Source organism: Chelon labrosus, assembly GCF_963514085.1.
Source record: "Chelon labrosus genome assembly, chromosome: 4".
NCBI classification, from domain to species: Eukaryota; Metazoa; Chordata; class Actinopteri; order Mugiliformes; family Mugilidae; genus Chelon; species Chelon labrosus.
This window is the reverse complement of record NC_140340.1, coordinates 30924406-30946241: the sequence shown is the minus strand read 5'-3', so window position 1 is coordinate 30946241 and position 21836 is coordinate 30924406. Positions and strand designations below refer to the sequence as shown.

At 40.4% G+C, this 21836-nt stretch overlaps 1 protein-coding gene across 1 annotated transcript; it reads right to left on the bottom strand.

Annotated features, from left to right (window-relative positions):
• Positions 1 to 3428: 3428 nt before the first annotated feature.
• Positions 3429 to 20515, bottom strand: nucks1a (nuclear casein kinase and cyclin-dependent kinase substrate 1a). The gene is made up of 8 exons (XM_084543791.1): positions 20218 to 20515; positions 14278 to 14327; positions 11720 to 11810; positions 11222 to 11268; positions 10945 to 11097; positions 7593 to 7742; positions 7111 to 7263; positions 3429 to 6247 (listed from the first exon to the last, which is right to left on the bottom strand). The coding sequence occupies exons 1-8, from the start codon at positions 20232 to 20234 to the stop codon at positions 5997 to 5999; spliced, it is 912 nt and encodes a 303-aa protein (XP_084399917.1). The 5' UTR covers positions 20235 to 20515; the 3' UTR covers positions 3429 to 5996.
• Between the last annotated feature and the right edge of the window lie 1321 nt (positions 20516 to 21836).

The window sequence follows — 21836 nt, the reverse complement described above, 5'->3', positions numbered from 1 at the left end:
ACAAAGGACAAGCATCAGGTTTATTTAGTGCAGAACATGTCTAATGACCCATGCCTGTGAGAGCTCTGTAAATTCCAAATGTAGGCTACTTCTGGTTTCACTGACGGCTAAAACAGCTTTTAAAAACAGAAATAAGTCTAATACTAATTTATATCTTATTCGTTTTAGACTACAGAATAAAAGAAAGGCCAGCGGGATGAATTTGCAAGGCGCGAAAACTACATAGAAGACATTATCTGCACTTTTTCAAAAAGATTTACTGCTGTTCCTAATTTATCAACTGGGTGTCACACTGTTTTAGTCAGAGTTGCGGACATAACACAACACTGAGACGAAGAACTAAACAGCAGATGGCAGCAATGCAAAATAAATTTTACGTTGTTTATAAAATGTTTTGTAAAATGATACTTCATAGCCACAGGCATTGAGGAAAAAAATTAATTCAATCCATTTTGGGATAAGGCTGTAACATAACAAAATGTGGAAAAAGTGAAGCGCTGTGAATACTTTCTGGATGCACTGTAAAAACAAGACAATACTAAAGACCATTTGAGCAGCACACTACACAAACTTGGATGTTGGCATCAATTCTGAGGTCTGGATGTCATTGTATTGAGTTTTGGACTTTCTATTTGGTTTTTCTTGTTGCATTCTTGTTGCATCCAGTTGTCCTGTTTTATATTGAAATTGTCAGTTGTATTTTCTATCTTTGTCCCCCAACCCCCACTATTGCTCCTCCCCTCATCTATTCCTCATTAATCAACCCATGCGTATATACAGTCCTGTCTTTCTCTTTGTTTTTTGGTTTTGTCAGTTTGTCTTGTCAGCTTTTCTGGATGCACCTGTCGTTCTTTCCTGCTGTTCCTTGGGGTCCTTTGCTCCCGACGCTTTGACTCCTTTTTTCGCTTTCTGTAGAAGTTTTGTTTAGTCTTTTTGTAATTTCGCGGCACTTCTGATGGGTTATCTTTTTCCAAGTTCCATGCTTCAACTTTAGATGTGTTGTCATTTTTGTCTGCTTATGGGTCATGGTGTCAACATGCTGAGCAAGGTATTCCAGATGGATGCTTTCCAGTTCCTCCTGAGGGATCACAAGGTGTTCCCAAACCAGATGAGATATCTAGCACTTCCCCAGGAAACTCTGGGTCCAACCCTGGGTCTTCTTCTAACTGTCTGTGTCCTATAAGCCTCCATGTTTGTCATATGACTCAGCTTCCCCCTATACCTTGGCATTCTGGATAACTGCTGATAGCAAATTGTAAATGTAAGAATACATGGCGTGTAGTTGTGAAGGTGAAGAAAGCTGATAAGATGCTAGTTACTAGAAATGCAGCAGGTTCCACGTTGCTGCCAGTTGTGAGGCATCATCAGCATGTTTTAGTCTGGCTCCTCAAATCCCCAAATATATATTTACTCCCAGCTTTGCCACAACTCTATTAACCACATTTTGTTTTTGTAGCGCTTATGGGTATAGGTAGAATAGAATCGACTTCATTTGCATTTCGCACAGGTACATTACATACAGCACAGGTACACTGGAATTCTTGTGTGTTTCCCTGAGTCAAGCTTACTAACATTTAAAAGGGTAAAAAAAAAAAACAATCTTTGACATACTGAATCGAAACCTTCAGGCACATCACTGGCATCTTGCTGTAAGTGTGCTCTTGGCAAAAGGCTGCACAGATACACAACACAGAGTTCACAGATGGTAGCTGTTTGAGCTGCTTCATCAGCCAAGATGACATGTCTGGTGATGACTTCCCAGATACAAGACGTTTCTCAGCACAAACTGAGTAAAAATGTTAGGCTTGCCAAACAGTGGCCTCTCAGGGGCTTGAGTCACAATGTGACTGTGGGAGTACAGTAAGACACACTCTGAACTGTCAGACCCATAGGTTCATATATATTCAGCACTGGATCAATAAAGGCAAATGTACCTTGAATTTTGAATATGCTGTATTAGATCAAACTAGAACAGGTATTAAATGAATGATTCAAGCTCAGATCACCTCCTATACCTGTAGGATCACGTAGGTACTGTCATCAAAATCAAAACACATCTCACCTCTGTGAGACAGGCGTGCTTCACTGCTGTCTCATTCACCAACAACCAGTGAAACATGGGACAACACAAGTCAACATCAACATACAGTATATGGACATTCAAATTCATGTAAAAGGATTTAGATATGACAAAGAGCATTGAGAACAAAATGCAGAAGAGTCTATTTAGATTATTTGAATGGATATGATTACAAACTCAATCAAGAGAATATCTGATGAAACGTTTATTACATGTTCATTGTTGATCTCAGGCGAGGCCGTGAAGACACAAGGTGCTTTGGTGTTCTTCAGGATCTTGTCCAGAGAGCATCTGTTAGTGTCCGCTATAGGTTCGCTGGCTTTAGTGTCGATGTTAAGTTCACGTTCTACATTTTTTCAAAGCCATCATACTTCCTCTTAGCTCTGGTGGTATGGGATTTATAATGCCTGACTCAGTGAATCAGCTGAGAAACACTGCTAGGAAAAAACAGCTATAGATATGTTCACCAGCCAGCCTGTGGGTTTTGTGCCGTTTTGTGATAAATGGGAAGCATGCTGTGGGTTTATTTGATTGGTTCCACAGAAAACAGCCACCTGCTGCTGCTGCTGCTGCTGCTGCCGAGTGAGTACACCATAAGAATAAACTGGCTAAATAGCAAAACAGAGAAATGAAACATGCTACAACACTCGAGAGAACTGAGGGGAAGACTTTATGCAGATATCAATTTGTAATTCTGACATAACAATCATATATTTTATTGCTATATAGTTATTTGATCCACTGTAATGAAGATATTTTCACATTCAACATTGTAAAAATGCCTAGCTACGTGTTTAATGTTGATATTACATGCAATAAATACACTTAAATAACTGCATCTGCATACCCAATGAATGTAATAGATCGTTCTCACTTGTACTTAGTGTCAGTCAGGTCAAAGTATTTTTTTTTATTGAGCTTTCACACTTTTATTATGTCCTCCTGTTTCTGTTTAATGGGCATTAATGGGCCTTGCTGTAGGAGGTATTTCTTGTTGTGGGACAATAAAGAGCAAAGATGAAAGGGTCAATATACTTTTATGTCAGAGAGTAGGTAGATAAGACTCTCAGGAAATAAACATTTATTATGTGTGCAATATCTTATCATATATAATCTCTATATGTCCGTAGATCATTAAAATAACAATCTTACTGTATAAACTATTGAGACATAGAGATCCAGAATTTGAGAGCAGTGTCCGTGGCGATTATCACCTACCCGTCTCTCATGTGAGAGCAAAATCAAAGCCGCACGGCTCATAGATAAAATGTTCTTCTTGCCCTTCAGGGTCAACAGCGTCTAAGCAACACTGACTATGTGTAAAAACATTATGTGCCACTGTTGCACACAGCACCCCTTAGTGGTAGACACAAAAATAGTACCCGTCATTAACTAACTAGCACATCTTTGTCCCCACATTAGCCACCCACACAGAGCTCAACGTCACAAAACAAGTAGTTAAATCTGTATAAAAAGTAGGTTGCCTTTATTAGAAGCTGGGAAACCAAAACATTATCAACATCGTCGTTGTTAATACTTTTTTGTAAGACCACAATATTGCCATTACCAGCATCATCATCGCTTCACACTTTTTTCCACAACATGCAAAAAGATTCAAGAGTTCAGCGATCCTTTCCCACACTACTGACAAAAGCTTCTCCACTTGGTCTCCTGTAGGAATCACAACTTGGCTTACATTTACATTGCCAGTATAACTGAAGGTCGATAGAAAAAAAAACAAAAAAACAAAAACAGAAACAGTACAACATAAGAAACTGTAGAACGGATGAAAGAGGAGAAATTCATAGCCTTATGCCATGTGCCTCTTTTAGGATCATGAAGAGGTACCTCATTCAAGCCCTCAGTGCTGTGAACTACAAGACAGTATTTGATCCTACTGCAAACAGCTCTCGGAGCTTTAGATTGGTAGGAATACTTTGTTTTTTGCTTCTATTGATGTTCTTATTCACGTCCAATCATTTTAAAATGACGGTACAGATCGAGTGCCAATTTCGGACCTGAACGTATAAAAAACACACTAACCTGCTAACGAGGAGTCGGAAAACAATCCAATGTGCTTCTAAACCAAGGACTAGGTTCAAGTGTGTCCTGTAGACATCCAGGACTGATTCCTATTGCAGCCTTGGGACGACTCAACATGAAAACACATTCTCAAGATCACAATAGCACTTTTTTTTTTGTTTTTTTGCTTTGATGTCAAAAACTACTCATCGCAAAAAAGGTTCATCTCACGAATGCTGCACCTGATCCCCAAGTCACTAGTTTTAAGATCGTGTATGGCTTTGGATGGTCTGCTGATCATACAAATTGCTTTCTAGTTTTAAGCCTAATTTTGCCGCTTGTTGCAAATACCTAAAACGTGAGGACAGATTACATTCTCGGGCCTCCAGTGATGATATCAGAGCCACTACTGAAACTTAACTCAATGTTAAAAATTAAGGCATTAACAGACGAATGAATAGCAGATACATACAGAGGCGGCCACCTTTAATCTACTTTGAGTCTACGTAATGTAAAAAAGAACCAAAAAAACAAACAAGAAACATATCCGCTTGAAATACGCATGTGGAAAACAGCCGTGAAGAAACAGACATGGATACAAACAGTAACCATTAAACTGATGGGAGTGGGGGGAGAGAGGAGGAGGAGGAGGAGGAGGAAGAAAACGAATAAAAGGACAGGAGTAAGTAAGGGAGGGATGGCCGGTCCGACAATCAGGCAAAACAGATTGAAAAGGGTCAAATTTTTTCTTTAAAATCAAGATACATTTTATTTCTTTTCTTAAAAAACAAACATTACAAAAAAAAAATCTGAATAGAGAATTAGAACAATGAACCAACAGGAGAAAAAAAAAAAAAACAACATTCTTTTTTTAACTGTCAAAGAAAAGGAAAAACAAACAAAAAAAAGAAACAAGCAAACAAAAACAAGGGAGAAGAAACATCTCGGCTTGCCTTTTTTTTTTTTTAAAAAACAAAAATAAAAATATTTAGGGGTGCCTGGCACAAGGGGCTGAATGTTGAGAAGATGCTGTAGCCATGCGGGAGGTGTGTGTGTGTGGGGTGTGTGTGTGTTTTGAATGGAGCGGGGGTCGCTTCACGTAGCATGGCGCATTATCATTAGAAAGCCCAACATACAACAGAAATTGTTTCACAAAGGCAGCTGATGGGCTGAGAGAAAAAACACAGGAAGTACCCCCACAAGCATACAAATTTAAACATGTGCATATAACACACACACACATGCTGTCTGGCATGTAGCAAATGCTCAGCACCAGTCTACAACTGTAACTGATCTACGAAGCAGCAGCTGCAAGCCTAGTTAAAAGCAGTACCAAAGAGATGGCGGAGGCTCCAGCCCTACATGTGTTGACTTTACGTTGCTTTGGAAATACAGCGCTTTACTTACTGATACTGAACAACACCCCCAATGATCGCACGTATCAGTAAAGTAAACAGAGTAAGTAAAAGGGTGTAGCTAGTTGTGTCCGATCACTGATAAATCTCAGAAGAGGAAAAGCAAACACTAGTGAACTGGTTTGTTCACACTCGGGACGGATGCTCACTGAGAATTTTCACGAGGATGTAGAACTAAAATATAGAGAAGATGAAGACGGAAGGGAGGAAGAGGCTGCTGAAAATACAACTTCCTTACATATAGTGTATGGTCACATAAGCACAATGTCTCAGTAGAAGGGCGCTAAAGGGGGGGGGGGGGGGAGAAACGAAGCACACCAAGTCCAAACCATTGAGCCAGGCCACCGGGACAGAAAAAACAATCAAAAAAACTCAAACTTTGTTGCTCTCCTAATGCAGAATCACAACAAAATAAAACAGAAACGTTGAGAAGAGACAGAGAGAGACGTTGAGGATGGGCTTCAAATGGATACCATCTTCTAGTCTTCTCCAGAGGGTGCCTCCTCTTCTGAGCCATCCTCCTCCTCCTCATCTTCCTCCTCATCGTCTCCTCCTGCAGCCTCCTTTGTCGTCTTGGGGGCTGGGGAGGTCTCCTTCTTCTCTGCCTCCTCCTCCTCTTCCTCCAGGGGACTTTCGGGCTCCTCCTCCTCCTCTTCTTTGGGTGAGCTCTTCTCCACGGCCTTGGTGCTGGGGCGGCCCTTCCCCTTTCCTTTCATTGGGCTGGGGGTCACTATGGAGGGAGACAACAATTCAATCCTACTGGCTTCTTCATAGCATCAATTAATACTGTAAATGTAATGTTTACCCTCACAGTAAGTATGATATTACACAAAGCTTGTTTTTGTCTGTAAGTGTAACTTGACCACCAGCTTTGAATCTGTGGCACTTCATTTGTCAACAACGTAACTGCCACGGACGGAGCCTTATTATTCAGAGACACCAAGCAGATAACCTTAATTTATAGACCCCTTTTCTGTTAGTAAACACGATCATGTTTTTAAGGGGGTGGGGCTTAGTTGGAGGCAAAACAATCTACAGGAATATGTCGGTTAACTATGACTTGTGTAGGCTTTTTTTGACAATGGTGGAAGAAAACACACTGTAAAGGATTGTGAGTGTTCAGGCGCTTTTAGAGTACTGCGGGACATAGACAGCCTAACTTACGCACGTAGCCAACGCCGGTGCGAGGCATTTATAGTTTCATTATATAGAACGGTAGTCTGCACCGTTGTTTGTCAGTTGTCTTTACTTCCTGCTTCACTTTCAACAATGGCGACTGTGCAACGGCTGGACATTTATATTTCATTGCATTTACATCGCATTTAACCACGAGCTTCTCCGATCTTTTTGACACAGAGTGGCAGTTGGTATTCAGTAAAATTTCAGTTTGGCGCCATTAAGCTTACTCCTCAGATTCTGGCTCCCGACAACAGAGCAAGATGACATTTTGATTAGGATAGTGTCCTATTCTGCTCTGTGGTGTTTTTAGTCGTGATGTAGGCCATAAAAGGGTCTATTCAGATTATTTTAGAACACAGAGATTCTAACAAAATCTAAAATCCTTCTTGTGCAGCTAAATTGTGACCGTCTTACCTGTAGCCTTTAGTCTGGGTTTGGGACTTTTCTTCTCTTTCTTGTCTGGCCGTCCCCGTCGAATCACTTTCTTGCTTCTCTTCTTGGAGCGACCGTAGTCGCTGTCATCATCATCCTCCACCATGAAGTCCTCGTCGCTCCCAGACTCGTCAGCTGCACAGGAAAACGGGGTACGTAAGAAACTCACACAAAACACAGGCTGGACTGATCTGAATAGAAGCTCCTGTATACGTTGTATATAAAGTATGACTGGACAGTGAGATCAGTACTAGAAATCACAGTTAAGATGTTTTCAAAGAAAAACATCAAACTACTCTACAGAGATAGTCATCTTTTGATCAGACACATTGCTGGCAATCTTCTTTATGGAGGAGCAAACACTGTCTCCATGTAGCAGTGTTGTCCTGGTTTATACAATTATTAGACATCTAAAAGTGTGATGGCATGTGCTGCTGTGTTGGTGTATGTTGCGTTGTACGTACGGTCCAGGTAAGGCTCCTCTTGGTCTTCGTGCTCCTCGTCCTCACTGCCTCCATCACCGAGCAAGATCTCTCTCTGTTTGGACACAGCCTTTGAGGCCGCCTGACGCACTGTACGCTTTCGACTCACTTCCCTGTCGTCGTCGCTGTCATCTAAACAAGAAAACACACATTTTACTCAATTACTCAGAGCATGGCAGGTAAATACAGTAGTAAATAGAGAAGATAAAAGATCTCTCCCTCTCTTGTGTGTATATATGTATATATACACACACACACACACACACCCACACACACACACACACACACACACACACACACACACACACACACACACACACACACATTGTGATTGTTGTGCTGTTGCATGTTGCCTTTAGTCCACATCTCTCAGTGGCCATATACTCCTACACATCATACATTCAGACGTGTCCTCTATTCAACAAAAACACTGCCAGTATTGAGAAAATATGCAACTCCACACGGCTCCTACATCAACACGGTTGAATCTAAAATTAACCACATAACGAGACATTTTTTCATGACAGAATCACACACATTTGCTAATTCTAGTTTAGGTTTTATTTATCATTTAGTTAGTTAACAGCTATCATGTTTTAAAAGACTTTAATTACTACCTAGAACCTTTTTTTTCAGTCATTCAAAGTAGCAGTTGTGGGTTTTTTTTTCTGAAAGAATGTAGTAAAACAAGCAACAGCACCCTTGCTGAGAAGGTTGTCGTAGTGTTCACACTACAAAAGGAATGCTGTCAAATGTGTTACAGAGCACCTCAAAATGTGGTCTCTGAAATTGGATCACTCAAAGTCAACCTCAGTGCATCCTTGGTGTGTTCACACCTGTACTTTAAGCTGTCTACTTGCGTTCAGTTTGCCTAGGATGGATGTTAATGCAAGGTCTGAGCGGGGCCTGACTGATCACCCTGATCTATTCTAGCTTCTATTGACAGTAATAAATCAAAGCCACATGTCACAATGTCTGAGTGTTGTAGGCAAATGGCTCAATCAGTCACAGTCAGCGAGGAATGTGGGTTGAATTAACTCCAGGAATGTATGAGAGAGTACATGCAGAGTTGCCAATCAAGCACAGGGCTCAAGCTGTAAAGGTATTAGTTAGATATTCATCAGCTTGAAGTAAGGTCAATGGCATCCATTTTCTCTCATTATTTTAGACCGAAACATGAGGCCAATGCCATGTAATCTCTAAAAGCGAAAACACAAAACGAACTTTTAGATCACAGTTAACATTTATAAAAACTAAAATGGAAAATGGATATCAAAGTTGGACTCCTTTATGTGTATGCAAAGTTGCTGGGTAGCCAGTGAAGACTCCAGGCGTAGTATTAATCTTCTAATCTAAGTGTATTTAACCAAAATGTTGAATTATTCCTTTAATATGTACTGTAAATCTTTGGTATTGTTCTTTCTAGAACATCCATTTTGCATATGTATTTGACACTCCTTAATGGCAGCAGCCATCCCCAGCAGTGTGAGTTATCATACAACAACAAGGCTTCAGAATTATACATAAACTAGAGATGAAATAAAATTACTAGGGGTGCATGATAATTATCGGAAATGATGACGTCATTCCGATAAGTCCGATATCATAACGAATGGCCCCGATAATATATAATATATATTTTTGTCAGTACTGCAGTGTGAGTGGTTGTTTTAATCAATCGCTCCAACTCCCACATGAGACCTGAACGGCCTGAAGTGAATGCTGCGTTCAAGTGGCATCAGTATAATCGGGAAAAACAACATTCTGGCTGAAAAAAATCATTAAAATACTCCCTCATGTGGGAAAACAACTCGTCAACTCGGTCATTATTTTGGTAGCAGCTGCCATTACCCAGGATGTTACACATAAACCACAGAAACAGAAAAGGTCGGAAAGCGACTCTCAGACCGGGAACAGGGAACTTCCGTCACCACTTGAATGCAGCACAACGTGCATATGTTTCTACACAAACAACATGACATTTCTCTGGCTGTTTGCAATAAATGTTTAAAGAAAGTGCCATGAGATGGAAAAATCAGCACCAGCAAAGTCAAATGAAAAGTCATTTGAAACATAGCCATCGATTCGATGGGGTTATGAAGGCGTATGAGGACGCCAGCGCGGCTTTTGGTCATCAGTCTTCCTCATCTTCAGGTATGTTATCGGGTATCGGCCTTTGGAAGTGGAAAGTTAACGGTTATCGGTATCGTTTTTAAAAAAAAGTTATCGTGCATCCCTAAAAATTACTACTACTACTACTACACAGAAAAAACAGGAGGGTGTTTCAGCGTGTAAGAGCCACCACTACAAAATGCAGTCTTAAAGTAAGGTTGCAGTAGAGCACTAATCAAGGCATGTTCTTAAAGTGATCACAAAAATGTTGAAGTAAATTTAGAATTTCATGCAGAGGAAATATAAAGAGTTTAGCAGCTCAGCTGCTGCTCCACTTATGGACAACTATGTGATGATTTGCTAATACAAATGAATATGAAATTAGAGCAAGATGAAACAAACATACGAATAACCTTCACCATCCAAGTCTTTGTTTCAGACAGGAAGCTGTCGAATTAAATGTCCAAGAGCACTGGCTCTGCATTACACTGTTAGATTATTGGAAAGTCTGGGTTTGTAATGCAACTAATGGCTTAAGTAGTCCCCCCCACCCACCGCCAACAACACCTCACCCTTTTCAGACATTTCACATACACAGTAGAACACATTTTAAACACAATTTGATATAAATGAACTGGCAGATTTCCCTTAAAGATGATCAAATAACAACGCTCTGATTTGGAGCTGATCTCTACTGTTGTCAGTCCTTGAAGCTAATGTTAGCCTAAGCAGCTAAACTGCATGGCAACAACATCAGTTGGGGTCATTTGTCAGATATTGACGTCTGACTTACTTTAATTAAATGTATTGTGTCATAAAACAACATATACAGACATACCAGTACACACTTGGTGTTACTGAAATACGTTTACATGTTTAACCTATTACTGAGCAACTAAAGCTTTGAGCAAGGTTGGTCCATTACAGAAAAACATGCTAGGAAAAAACTGATAGCAAGTTTAATTCTACTGATATGGAAACAAGATTCATTAGTGATTATACGATATTAATATCTAAAACCATGTCAAATAGGCCTGAAGTTTAGAAATTTAACCAAACAATTTGAACTGCAAAGCTAATCAGAAAATCAATTAGCTCCTGTGTGAATTTTAAATTTAGAGTTAGTTCTGGGTTTGATGGAGTCACTTTTAACATCCAATAACATTTAAATATTCCATCATTTATATAATTGAACTCAACGAAGTAGAATATTTAGCGTTACCTGCAGCCCGTTTTCTCTTTGGCCCCCTCTTGCTGGGCTTCTCCACCTTGGCTTTCTTTCCCTTTTTCCCTTTTTTCTCTTCATAGTCACTCCCTCCATCTTCCTCTTCTTCCTCTCCGAATTCATTGTCTTCCTCCTCGCTGCCAAAGTCATCTGTAGCAGTGACACAGACAGAAGTCAGTAAGCCGGGTCTCCTGCTTCCAGTGTGCACTAATCAAAAGTGAACGTTTTACACAGTGTCTGAGCCAATCTTCTCATGTAAATCTGACAGACCTACCTGCTGAATCATTTTTAGATTTGGAGAGCTTGTCATCAGAGTCCTCACTGAGACAAAGAAGAGGAAAAACAAATATCATTATTAGAGGTTGGCAACAACATCCACAATTTGAAAGGGGAAAAAACTAATCAGTGCTTACTGACGAATGACAAGGATATGGTTGCTTTTGCTTTTGAAACTGAAATGATTAAAAACTTTATTTATTCAATGGTAGGCTTTTTCATTCAGCTGTGGGCTTACTCTGGCGAGAAAAACCTTGAAACTTTCGTTTCCTTTTATTACACCAGCAAACCACATTTTCCTGCAGGTTTATATGAAAATTCTTGTATTGTTAGGAAAGCAAATTAGTTTGAATTGTGATTTACCCCATAAATGCAGCCCTTCACCCCTCACCTGCCTTCATGGTGTTAACCGTGCCTCTTTGCCACTGGTGGGTTCTATTTCTACCCGTGATACTGAAGCTGCTGTGGGAGTTCAATCAAAACTCAGAGGGCTCACCTGTCATCCTGCGAGTTCTTTGAGCGCTTGTGCTTGGGCTCACGAGGGGCTGTGCGCACCTTCTTGGGCTTGTCGTCACCATACTCCTCATCTACATAGAGAGAAAGGAAATGATTCTAGCTTTTCTCTTACATAAATGTGCACGCAAGAATTAAGGAAGGAATAAGTCCACAGTCATACTAGCTGCTTTGTGAGACTGTACTTTGGCATGTCAATGACAACTAAATTGTCATGTAGTTGTCCATTATCTTAGGTAAGAATGTAACATGCTGAGAGAAAGCAATTAGTTTACAGGTATTTGATCCTAAAGCATGGTACTGAGTGTAGTGGCTGACTTGATGGCCCTTGAACAAAACTAACATGATTAGTCGAGTCTAGGGGTGTGCATCTCTCCAATATAAGACGATACGATACGTATCTAGATACATGGGGTACGAAACGATTCAGGAAGGATACATTTTAAAAACAACCGATTCGATTCGATTCGGTAGGATTTGATCCGATACGATCCGATCCGATTCGGTACGATTCAGTGCAATATGATGTAATCCGATGAGTCTGTGCAAATTCTCATTTGTCCAGGTCAAAGGCATCTCTAGGCAATTGAATCAGGTCAACTGGACTTGGTTTTTGTCTGTGAAGACGTTTCGCTCCTTATCCAAGTGGCTTCATCAGTTCGAGAGAGTAGCAGCAAGTCTGACTAGCCCGCAGACGCAGACAAAAACCAAGTCCAGTTGACCTGATTCAACTGCCTAGAGAGTAATCCGATATAGTTCCTTGTTTAAAGTAGACATTTTACATTATGAATGATCCTAAATCAATCCTAAAAATGTGATATTGTTTACCTTCATAGTGATAAGTTTAATAGAGTCTCGCAAGATTTTTGCGGGAAAGAGAGAGAGAAAGAGAAGCAAGCGGGGCTTCCAGCTGTATTGCTGATATACCGTAAATTCCGGACTATAAGCGCTACTTTTGTCACTTGCTTTGGACCCTGCGGTTTATACAACGAATTATGGATTTTTACAGCTAACGGTCACCAGGGGCGCACTATCATGGAAGCGCAGGAGCGAGACAGACAGTTCGCGCCAGGTAACGAGAGCAAAACAAACCAAGTGAGTCCAAATGCAGTACGAGAGCTGCTTTTAAGTTAAAGGCGATCGATCTGGCTGACTTTTCTGGTATAGTAGGCTGGTTATTTTGATACAGTAAACGGCCGTGTTACTGCACCTTTACTGCTGTGTTGGCTGTTTTCGAAAAAGATGCTGGTTATTTAGTTGAGCAGCGGGTTACTGCACTTTTGCTGCCGTGTTACAGGCAAGCAGTTTTACAAACAAATTAAATTTAGCCATTTAACGTTATTGCCTCGTCAAGCGTTGTAAGCTTTGTTTTTTGTTATAGCTGCACTACTACGGTACTATGACTGCAGGAAGTGCGCTAGGAGCGCACCGTTGTATTATTTGTGCACTGCACGAATGCTGTTTGTAATGTCAAAGATGTGAAAGTTTGATCGATCGATTGATTGAAAGATTTATTGTGTTTCTCAAATGTAAATAAATGGGGCGCTTTGCGTTTCCAAACAGTCATTTCTGTCCCGACAATCCCCTCCGTGGTAGAAGAAACCCTTACGGTAATTAAACATTAAAACACCAGCGGTTTATAGTCGGGTGCGGTTTATAGTCGGGTGCGGCTTATATGGAACAATCTGTAGTTTCCCCAAAATTTAGCTGGTGCGGCTTATATTCAGGTGCACCTTATAGTCTGGAAATTACGGTAATAACCCGATTCATAACTTTGTAATCGGGCCATCGACCGGTTCGTGGTACATTTAGATCGGTCCAGGGGCTTGTGTATCGATGCACTCACATCTTTTAAATCAAAACCGATTTCCGATTCATATCGGTAATTTGTTACATCCCTAGTCGAGTCACTACAATACACTGGCTGAGAGCTTGAATCATCTGTAAATTTGGTGCATCATCAAGATGTTGTAGATAAGGAAGTTAGAAACAGCTGACATGATGGTGGTTCCTGAGGAAAGTAACAGCTTCACTAAAAGATTCACCAATTTTTGACAGTGAACCTTAACTACCAGACGGGTTTCTTTCAAGTCGACGAATTATCTAGATCTGGCACGTCTTTACATTTGTAATGGTGTTAAATAGCAGTCTCCAGGAAACCGTTCTCTTCTTTTAAACGCAACGTTTATTGTTGTTTCAGTGCAGCCTTTGCCTTTTTCTGGGGCGAATCAAGTTGGTGATACTGAATGACGACATTCACATTGCACAATTTTACATGTTGCTGTCAGACTGGCTGCATTTTTCAGAATACAGTACTTCCACACAGCTAGCCAACTGCCTTAAAACAGAAGAGGGAGAAGACGTTTTGATGCTACAGGAATGTGGGATAAAATAAATAAATTTAAAGATGGGGTTTGGCTAAAGCCCGATACCATAATTTTAAAAAAAGCATGGACTGGCCCCAGTACTGATCGGGACATCACTAATTTTAATTATACTGTCCTCTTATATATACTGAAATACACTGAACGTTTTGCTTACCTGCATCGTCAGACTCGTTGAATTGTGAGTAGTTCACCACCTTCCTGTTCCTGTGAAGAAGTACAGACACGTTATGAGATAAGAGGTACTCTACTGCCTTCACCTGATACCAGGGAATTGGGGTGTGGACAACAAAGTTATTATACGACATGTTCAGCCAATTAAAAACACATGTCAGCAGTGCATTGATGTCTTATTGTATTATTCAATTGGTCCCCCCTGACTGGGGCACTAAATGAGACACTGAACGGTGTACGTTCTACAGTTTCCTGGGCTAATTTGGCAGAGTGTATGGGGAAAGCCTCGGGTGACAGCAGACAGCTATGGTTCAGGTAACACAAACCTTCAAAAAGCTGTGATGCAGTGCTGACACTGAACTGAGCACTTTTAGCATGATTAAAAACACTGAAAACCCCTCTACTTTTTAAAGATTTGTTTTACAAATAGTATCTCACATTTCAGACACATTTAAGCTATTTACGTGAAAACCACTGCAAACACAAACAAAACTGAACAATTTTATGAAAAGACTTCCTAAATGAGTGGACCACTATAAAACAGTCCACTGCTAGTATCCCAGAGTGTCTCCAAAAGCTGCCTGGTAAACTAATTAGGTATCTCTGGGTCTTAACAAGGTTAAATACAATGCTGGAGCAATGTGTGTGTCTGTGGTGAAGGTAGAGTGATGCTGCCATAAACATTTACAAGTACTTTGATTACAAAAGCAGGAATACATGCTGACACGCATCACATTAATAGTCTCAGACAGGAGCCAGTGACATGCCCACTAAGCTATCCCCATATCACAATTCATGTCTTGGGTCAGAGATCACAAGATATACTACTGACCAATAATGTTTATTCTGCCCAGTTCTAGTGAGTCACCAAACTGTAGATATTATTGATATGAGGGATTGATGCACAATGTTTGGTAATGATTGAAATCACCAGCCACTCAGAACAAATATTATTGATTATATATATATAAAAAAAAAGGACTTTTGTGGAGTTTCTTGATGACGTTTTACCACAGATCCAAGAAACTTCTTCAGTTCTAAATGAATGGTGGGGAGTTGGGGTTTATATAGGCACATCTGTGGGTGTTACCCATCACCAACTTCTGATTAACAACTTACAATTTTCAAGTGTTTAAAATGTCTTGTTAGTTTTGCTGTCATCCACTTCAGATTAAGGAAAGAAAACAGTTGCAGATGATCATGATCCAACATGATCCAAGTCCTGTGCCAAGACTGAAATCATCCATCTAATAATAGCTCTAATGGCGAGAGGTTAAAAGTTCAGGTTAGAGGTAACGGCTTTAGCAACAATTTAGCTCATTACTGTGTAAGCATGATGACTGTCATTGTAGTCTGCTAAATGCTAGCATATCATTCAAAACAGGTTTATTTGGTCTTGTCATATATGATGACACACGAGTTAAATTTAGCTGGACATAGGACAGTGGCATCATGTTCACATGATGCTTGCTCTGACCAACAGTCAAAAACCAAAAAAGGTTTTATTGTTAATTAGTATCTTTCTAAGCTGTGGTTAATTTCTATTTACATTGTACTTATTTGCACCAAAAAACACAGTTTTGTGTTGTAACAAATCCCAAGTCCTATTTACTAAAGTAGTATGCTGAAAATACGATCCAGAATTTTGTGTTATTCCTGATAAACGACTAAGATCATTCAGTTTTGTAACTTTCTTTCCTTGTGCGAATCCAGCACATTCAGTTTGTTTTTGATGCTCTGTCAAAGAAACTTAACAATACCAATATGCCATTTTAGGCTGTGCTTATTTGTGTGTGTGTGTGTGTGTGTGTGTATATATTTTTAATAGTGGCGGGCCTCAGGACCTTCTCTGCTGGTCTAAACTTTACCAAAATCACTGACTTACACTTAAATATTTCCCAACAGCCTATTCTTCACATTTTATGGCTTGTCTGTCTCTCAGCTGCGGCGATTCCTGCAGTGTAACCTTGCATTAGAGCTTTTATCCAATCATATTTCAGCTGTCGTGTGTTGCCGGAGTCAAAGAAATCTGCCTGGGCCTTCACAAGTAAAACTGCAGGCAGCTGAAGTTTGAAATACATTGTAACGAACCGATCACATTTTCAAGTTCGTATTCTTAGGCCTTCTCTGTGGCTTACGATAGCGTTAGCGTTTTCGTGTCCTCTGATTGGAGGGTAAGTGTGCTGCTCTGTTTAAGCTAGCGGTTCACATTCTCTTGCGAGCTGCTCCTGTTAACGTTTTCGAGCTATTTTTTTGAACCCACGATGGCAAAAGAAGGAGAGGCTATCGATTTGGTTGCAGATCTTCTTAGAAAAGTCATTTTCATTGTGAACTTTGAACGAAATCTGGATATTGTGAGGAAAGGCTGCCCAATGCTGGAGCTAGCTAGCCGGGAAAACTTTCAGGACAGTGACTGTGAGCTCTACCCTTGGTTGACAGGCTCTGAGGAGAACTCTTCTGGTTCTGGTGAGTACGATGAATGAGATTTACATCTTTATGCATATTTTTGCTATTTTATTTGGTCGACATTGATGCTTCTGCTGGATTTGACGTATGTGGCACCGGTGCGCAGCTGTAAGTCTTCTTACAAGATCTATTGCTGGGTATTAAAAACAGCAACTTACCACTTCATGTCAGTACATCAAAACTAGGGGTGCACCGATCCGATATTGGGATCGGATATCGGCCCCGATATTGACAAAATAGCTGGATCGGGGATCGGAAAAATGAACAGATCCACGGGCCGATCCAGTTTTTTTTTTTTTTTTTCGTCGCAGCAGATCCTACGTCATTCGTTAGCAGCACGTGTGTCGCATGCTGGAAGGAGTTGGAGGTCCTGTGTAGTAGTCCAGTAGGTGGCGGTATATGTCGTGAAGATATGATCCGCCATTAAACAGAAGAAGAAGAAGAAGAAGAAGAAGAACGAGTTGGAGCATTTAAGCAACATGGAGCGAGCCAAAGAGTCGGCTGTGTGGAGATATTTCACGCTTGCCATGCCAACTAGTTTGACGGCTGTTTGCATTCAACAATAGAGAGCCGAAGTCCCGCCCTTCTACTTCCGGGTCATGGGACCTATCTTTCGAAAAAATATGAACGGGAGTTAATGAAGAGATCATAATTATTTTTTGGTCCCGTTCGAATTGTGGCATGAATTTCAGATATGATGTGTGTGACTTTAAAAGATAATTTTTCACGTCAAGAGATAAATTATTTGACGTAAATAAGCTGAACAACATTAGGTTTTGTATGAGATCGCTTAGTGAACTACATCTCTCGTCTCGAAGCATCAAACGAGGTGAAAATCATTATAAATCGGGTCATGTCGAGAGCTGTAGTTACACGAAGGGAGTTTTGGTCGGTTCTGTACGCGCCAGCATGCGGGACATTCCGGCACAAAACACACCGGCATCGTTAGCTGTATCTTTTACTGTAACTTAACAGAAGGACAGACAGAACCGAAGAGTGGAAGGAAAATGTGGTGACGTAATGTAAGCGACTTGGACTTGTAGTTCGTTTAATTACGTATTTTCCATAGCGTTTTACTGAACTATCTTGCGACAAACTGTGACATTCTTGACATGTAAAATCATTTTTTATTCTGAAAAACAGTATATGTATAATCTAAGGCACAAGTCGATCGGGACCAGAAAATAATTTATCTTTCGCCATAGACTGCCGTTCATATTTTTTCGAAAGATAGGTCCCATAACCCGGAAGTAGAAGGGCGGGACGTCGGCTCTCTATGGTATCGGATCGGTATCGGGTATCGACAGATATACAAAGCCCAGGCATCGGTATCGGTATCGGGACTGAAAAAGTCGGATCGGTGCATCCCTAATCAAAACAATTCTCTTCGTTTTTTAAAAAAAAAAAGTAATTAATTTTGCTAAAACAAATGTTTTGTCTGACACAGTAAGTTGATATGTTGCTATAAATACAAAGTTCTATCTGTAGATAAAACAAGAAAAGCATTGTCTTATATTGCCAGTACAGTATGGTGTAGATGTGTAGTGGGTGTCTTTTGTTGCTTTCATTTTGTTCAGGGACATATAAGTAAAGACTGCGTGCGTCTTTGTGTATGGTAGCATGGATTGTTAATTGTCACTCCATGAGTCTGTACTGTTGAGCCAGTATTGAAATGTTAATATTATATCATAGTACCATAGTATAGACAAGAATGAGCTTCTATATATATGTTATGGAGCAACTGACTCATAAGATAAGGATCCAACGACAGGACAAGGTCTTTTACACCAATCATAACAGAAAACAAACTGCAGAGGCATAGCAATCCAGCTTGTTATTTTTATTGTTCTGTTTTTGTCTATGTCTATTTGTTGCAAAAGAAAAAAATCAATAAAAGTTTTCAAAAAAAAAAATGTGCATCTACACTAACACCAGCCAAAATGAATGCACAAAATCACACCTAAAGTCAGTTACACTGGTCATTGATGCAATGCTTGCTCTGGCCAGAGGTGGCAGCGCGAGGGCAGATGTCCAGAATACATACAACTTCCAGCCATTTTAACTTTATCAACGTTGAAGAATTCTTCTGTCCATTGTAGCTCTGTTCACACCTGGCATTAACATACACCACGGGTGATCCAGTTTTTCTTTATCGATTTTATACTTGTTGATGGTGTACAGCGTAATCTGACATATTTGAATGCTTTGTTTTAAATAAATTAAACCATTTACTTACCTGCTTTGTTTTTCTCCACCAAAACTACCAAGCCCACAACTGACCGATCCCATTAGTATTTATAAGAAATGGCATTATTAGTATGCTATGTGTAAACATTCATTTTGTTTAAAAAAAATAAAAAATCTGTTGCAGTTCAGTTTATGTAAATATTCACACTCTGCATTATTGCCACACAGTCCCTAAATATTTATCCAAGTCCAAACAACGTGCGCCCAGTTTTCATTCAAAGAAGGAGGTACAGCTCAGTAAAACATTCCACTTGGGCTCCACGAAAAAACGCGAGATTTCGGGAATCACGCCTACACTGGAAAAGCACGAAATGACTTCTTGTCAAGCTATAAAGGGCATTTTAACTTGAAATAATAGAGCCTAGAGACACATCATGCGTTCTAATCGCAGTAGGGTTTTTGAACTGGGGGGTGGAAGGGGGGTGTGGTGACTTTCTGTAGTTCTCCGCCTCCCTCTGACATCAGCCAGCAGTGTTAATTTACTGCTAGCGCCGAAAATGTAGTCCCGCTCTCCCTGCTTCCTCCCCCAATGACCACGTTACCTTTGCTCAACAAGACTTTTACCAAGAAAACGCATTAAATGCATTGAAAAACGATATAATCGTGACTACAGCACCGTCATTCCCAGTCTGCGCGGTAACAAGATCAAATCCCGAGGCCGACGAACACCACCTCCGGTCGTTTTTTTTTTTTCTCTTTTGGAGGGGAGGAGGAGGGGGGGTATTAGCGTTTTGGAGCCTCCCTGGATGAATGGGTAGCCATATTCTCATTCTCAGTGAGAAAGAGAACATATTATCAGACCTGGTTTAAGCAACCCATAAAACGTAGCTTGCTTAAATCACACCGACTAATTTTCCACTTGGCCTACATAGCAGCCAACAATGCACATCATGGATCCGTTTAAATGCAAGGCAGACACGACACAGCGGCGGGCGGGCGGGCTGGCTGGCTGGCTGCGCGTATCTCCACAAGACATGGCGAACAGTCCACACTCTGCTGGGATCCATGTTAGAAAATGAGAGTGCACACACACACAAGGAGGGAAACACACGCGCACACATTTCCATTATTTTTTCATGAAATAAACAAATTCCCACCTCATAAAACACAACATGGTGGCGACGTGCACGTTATCTGTGATGCCAGCCAGCCACAGCACGGTGTCGTTATTAACTTACGGGGGAGCACAGGACAGATTTAGCACACCTACCTCACTGGTCTTGACATTTTGCAGGAATACTGTAGAGGTTAAGGATGTAAGAAAGGGGGGAGAAGAAAAAGCACAGGGGGAAAAAAAAGAAATATAGATTCCCGCTCTGCAAAACACCGACGGGAACGAGGTCTGACGCACAACTCCACCGTCCGAGAGAGCGCGTGAAAATAAAAGTATGGCAGCGCCTTGTACCCCAAACGCAAATATTCTTATTTTTTTTACCTTCAGCTACTCAAAATGGTGAATAAAACAAACTGAAACTGCAGCCTGTGTGCAACCAAACGCCGCGGCCTTGAGGGGAGGGTCCTTGGTTGCAAGCACCGCCCCCTACGGCGCCCTGAGAGGAGCAGCGTGGCGCTCAGCTGCTGCCATTGGCTTATTTGAACGACAAATGTTATTTCTATTGGGTATTTTAGCTGCTCGTTAGAGTACTTTCAGCATATACTCCTCCGCCTCCGTTAGCAGGCTCGGTTGAAATAGCACTGTTAAGAAAACAAAAAGAGGCCCTCAGGTTGGATGCAAACATTCATCAGTCCAAAAGATCATGAAGCAACATGGCTATGGTTGCGTAGTGTATGAAACATTATGTTTATTGATAACATATAATACGTATTTCAGTGATCAGACTGACTGTGCTATTATTTGACAAGCCCTTTTTTTCTGTATCACCTGGCAGACTACTGCAGCATGCAGTGCAGGTAGCAGTTGCATCTGTAGAAGTGGAGCCTGTATTTTAGTTTTATTCAGAGATGGTTTTCATGCTTTTTAAAATAAAATAAAATAAATAAAAATGACAAAAAAATATTGTCACTGTGATGGGAATCTGTAGCAAAATTTCACCTTGCCCGATTCATTCAAATTATTATGCATAAGACGTTTCAGAATTTCTATTCCAAACTTAATTTTCAGATATAACCAGCTTTTTACGTTCTTCTGAAACAATCAACATGTATACAGGCCAGGCTTCATGCTGGTTTTCTTGATCCATTTTGTTTTTATTTATTTTTTTCAACTAAACTATAGTATAGCTACTGTGTTCACCACTTCATTCACACTGCATTGCGTCCTCAGTATAAGATAACTATTAACATTTGAATGGAGTGAAGATGAAGCAATGATTCACAACAGTTGCAGACTAAGAATCTTGTAACAAAACGAGGAGTACAGCATTGCACAGTCTATGAAATTATCCTACTGCCCATACTCCCTGACCAAAACACACAGGATTTAGGATCAGTAACTACAAAGTTCATGCTTAATTAATTAATTATATCATCAGGATTTATTGTTATGAGGGAAGGAAACAGGATTAAAACTGTTTTCTCCAACTACAAAGTATCTGGTCTTTAACAGACCATAGTCATGTGAGTTTCTGACGGGCAACACCCACAGATGTTCCTATTTTAACCCGACTCCTCATCAGTCTTTTAGAGCTGAAGAAGTTACTTGGATGAGTGGTGTCTTCAAGAAACACTCCAGTACAGTTGCCCTGGTTTCAGCTTGTTTTCTGATTATTCGAGCTACAGTTAATGATTATTTTTGTTATTGTTCAATTGGTTTGGTCTATGCAACATCACAGTGCAGTAAAGCTTACTGAACACTTTATCACACTTGAA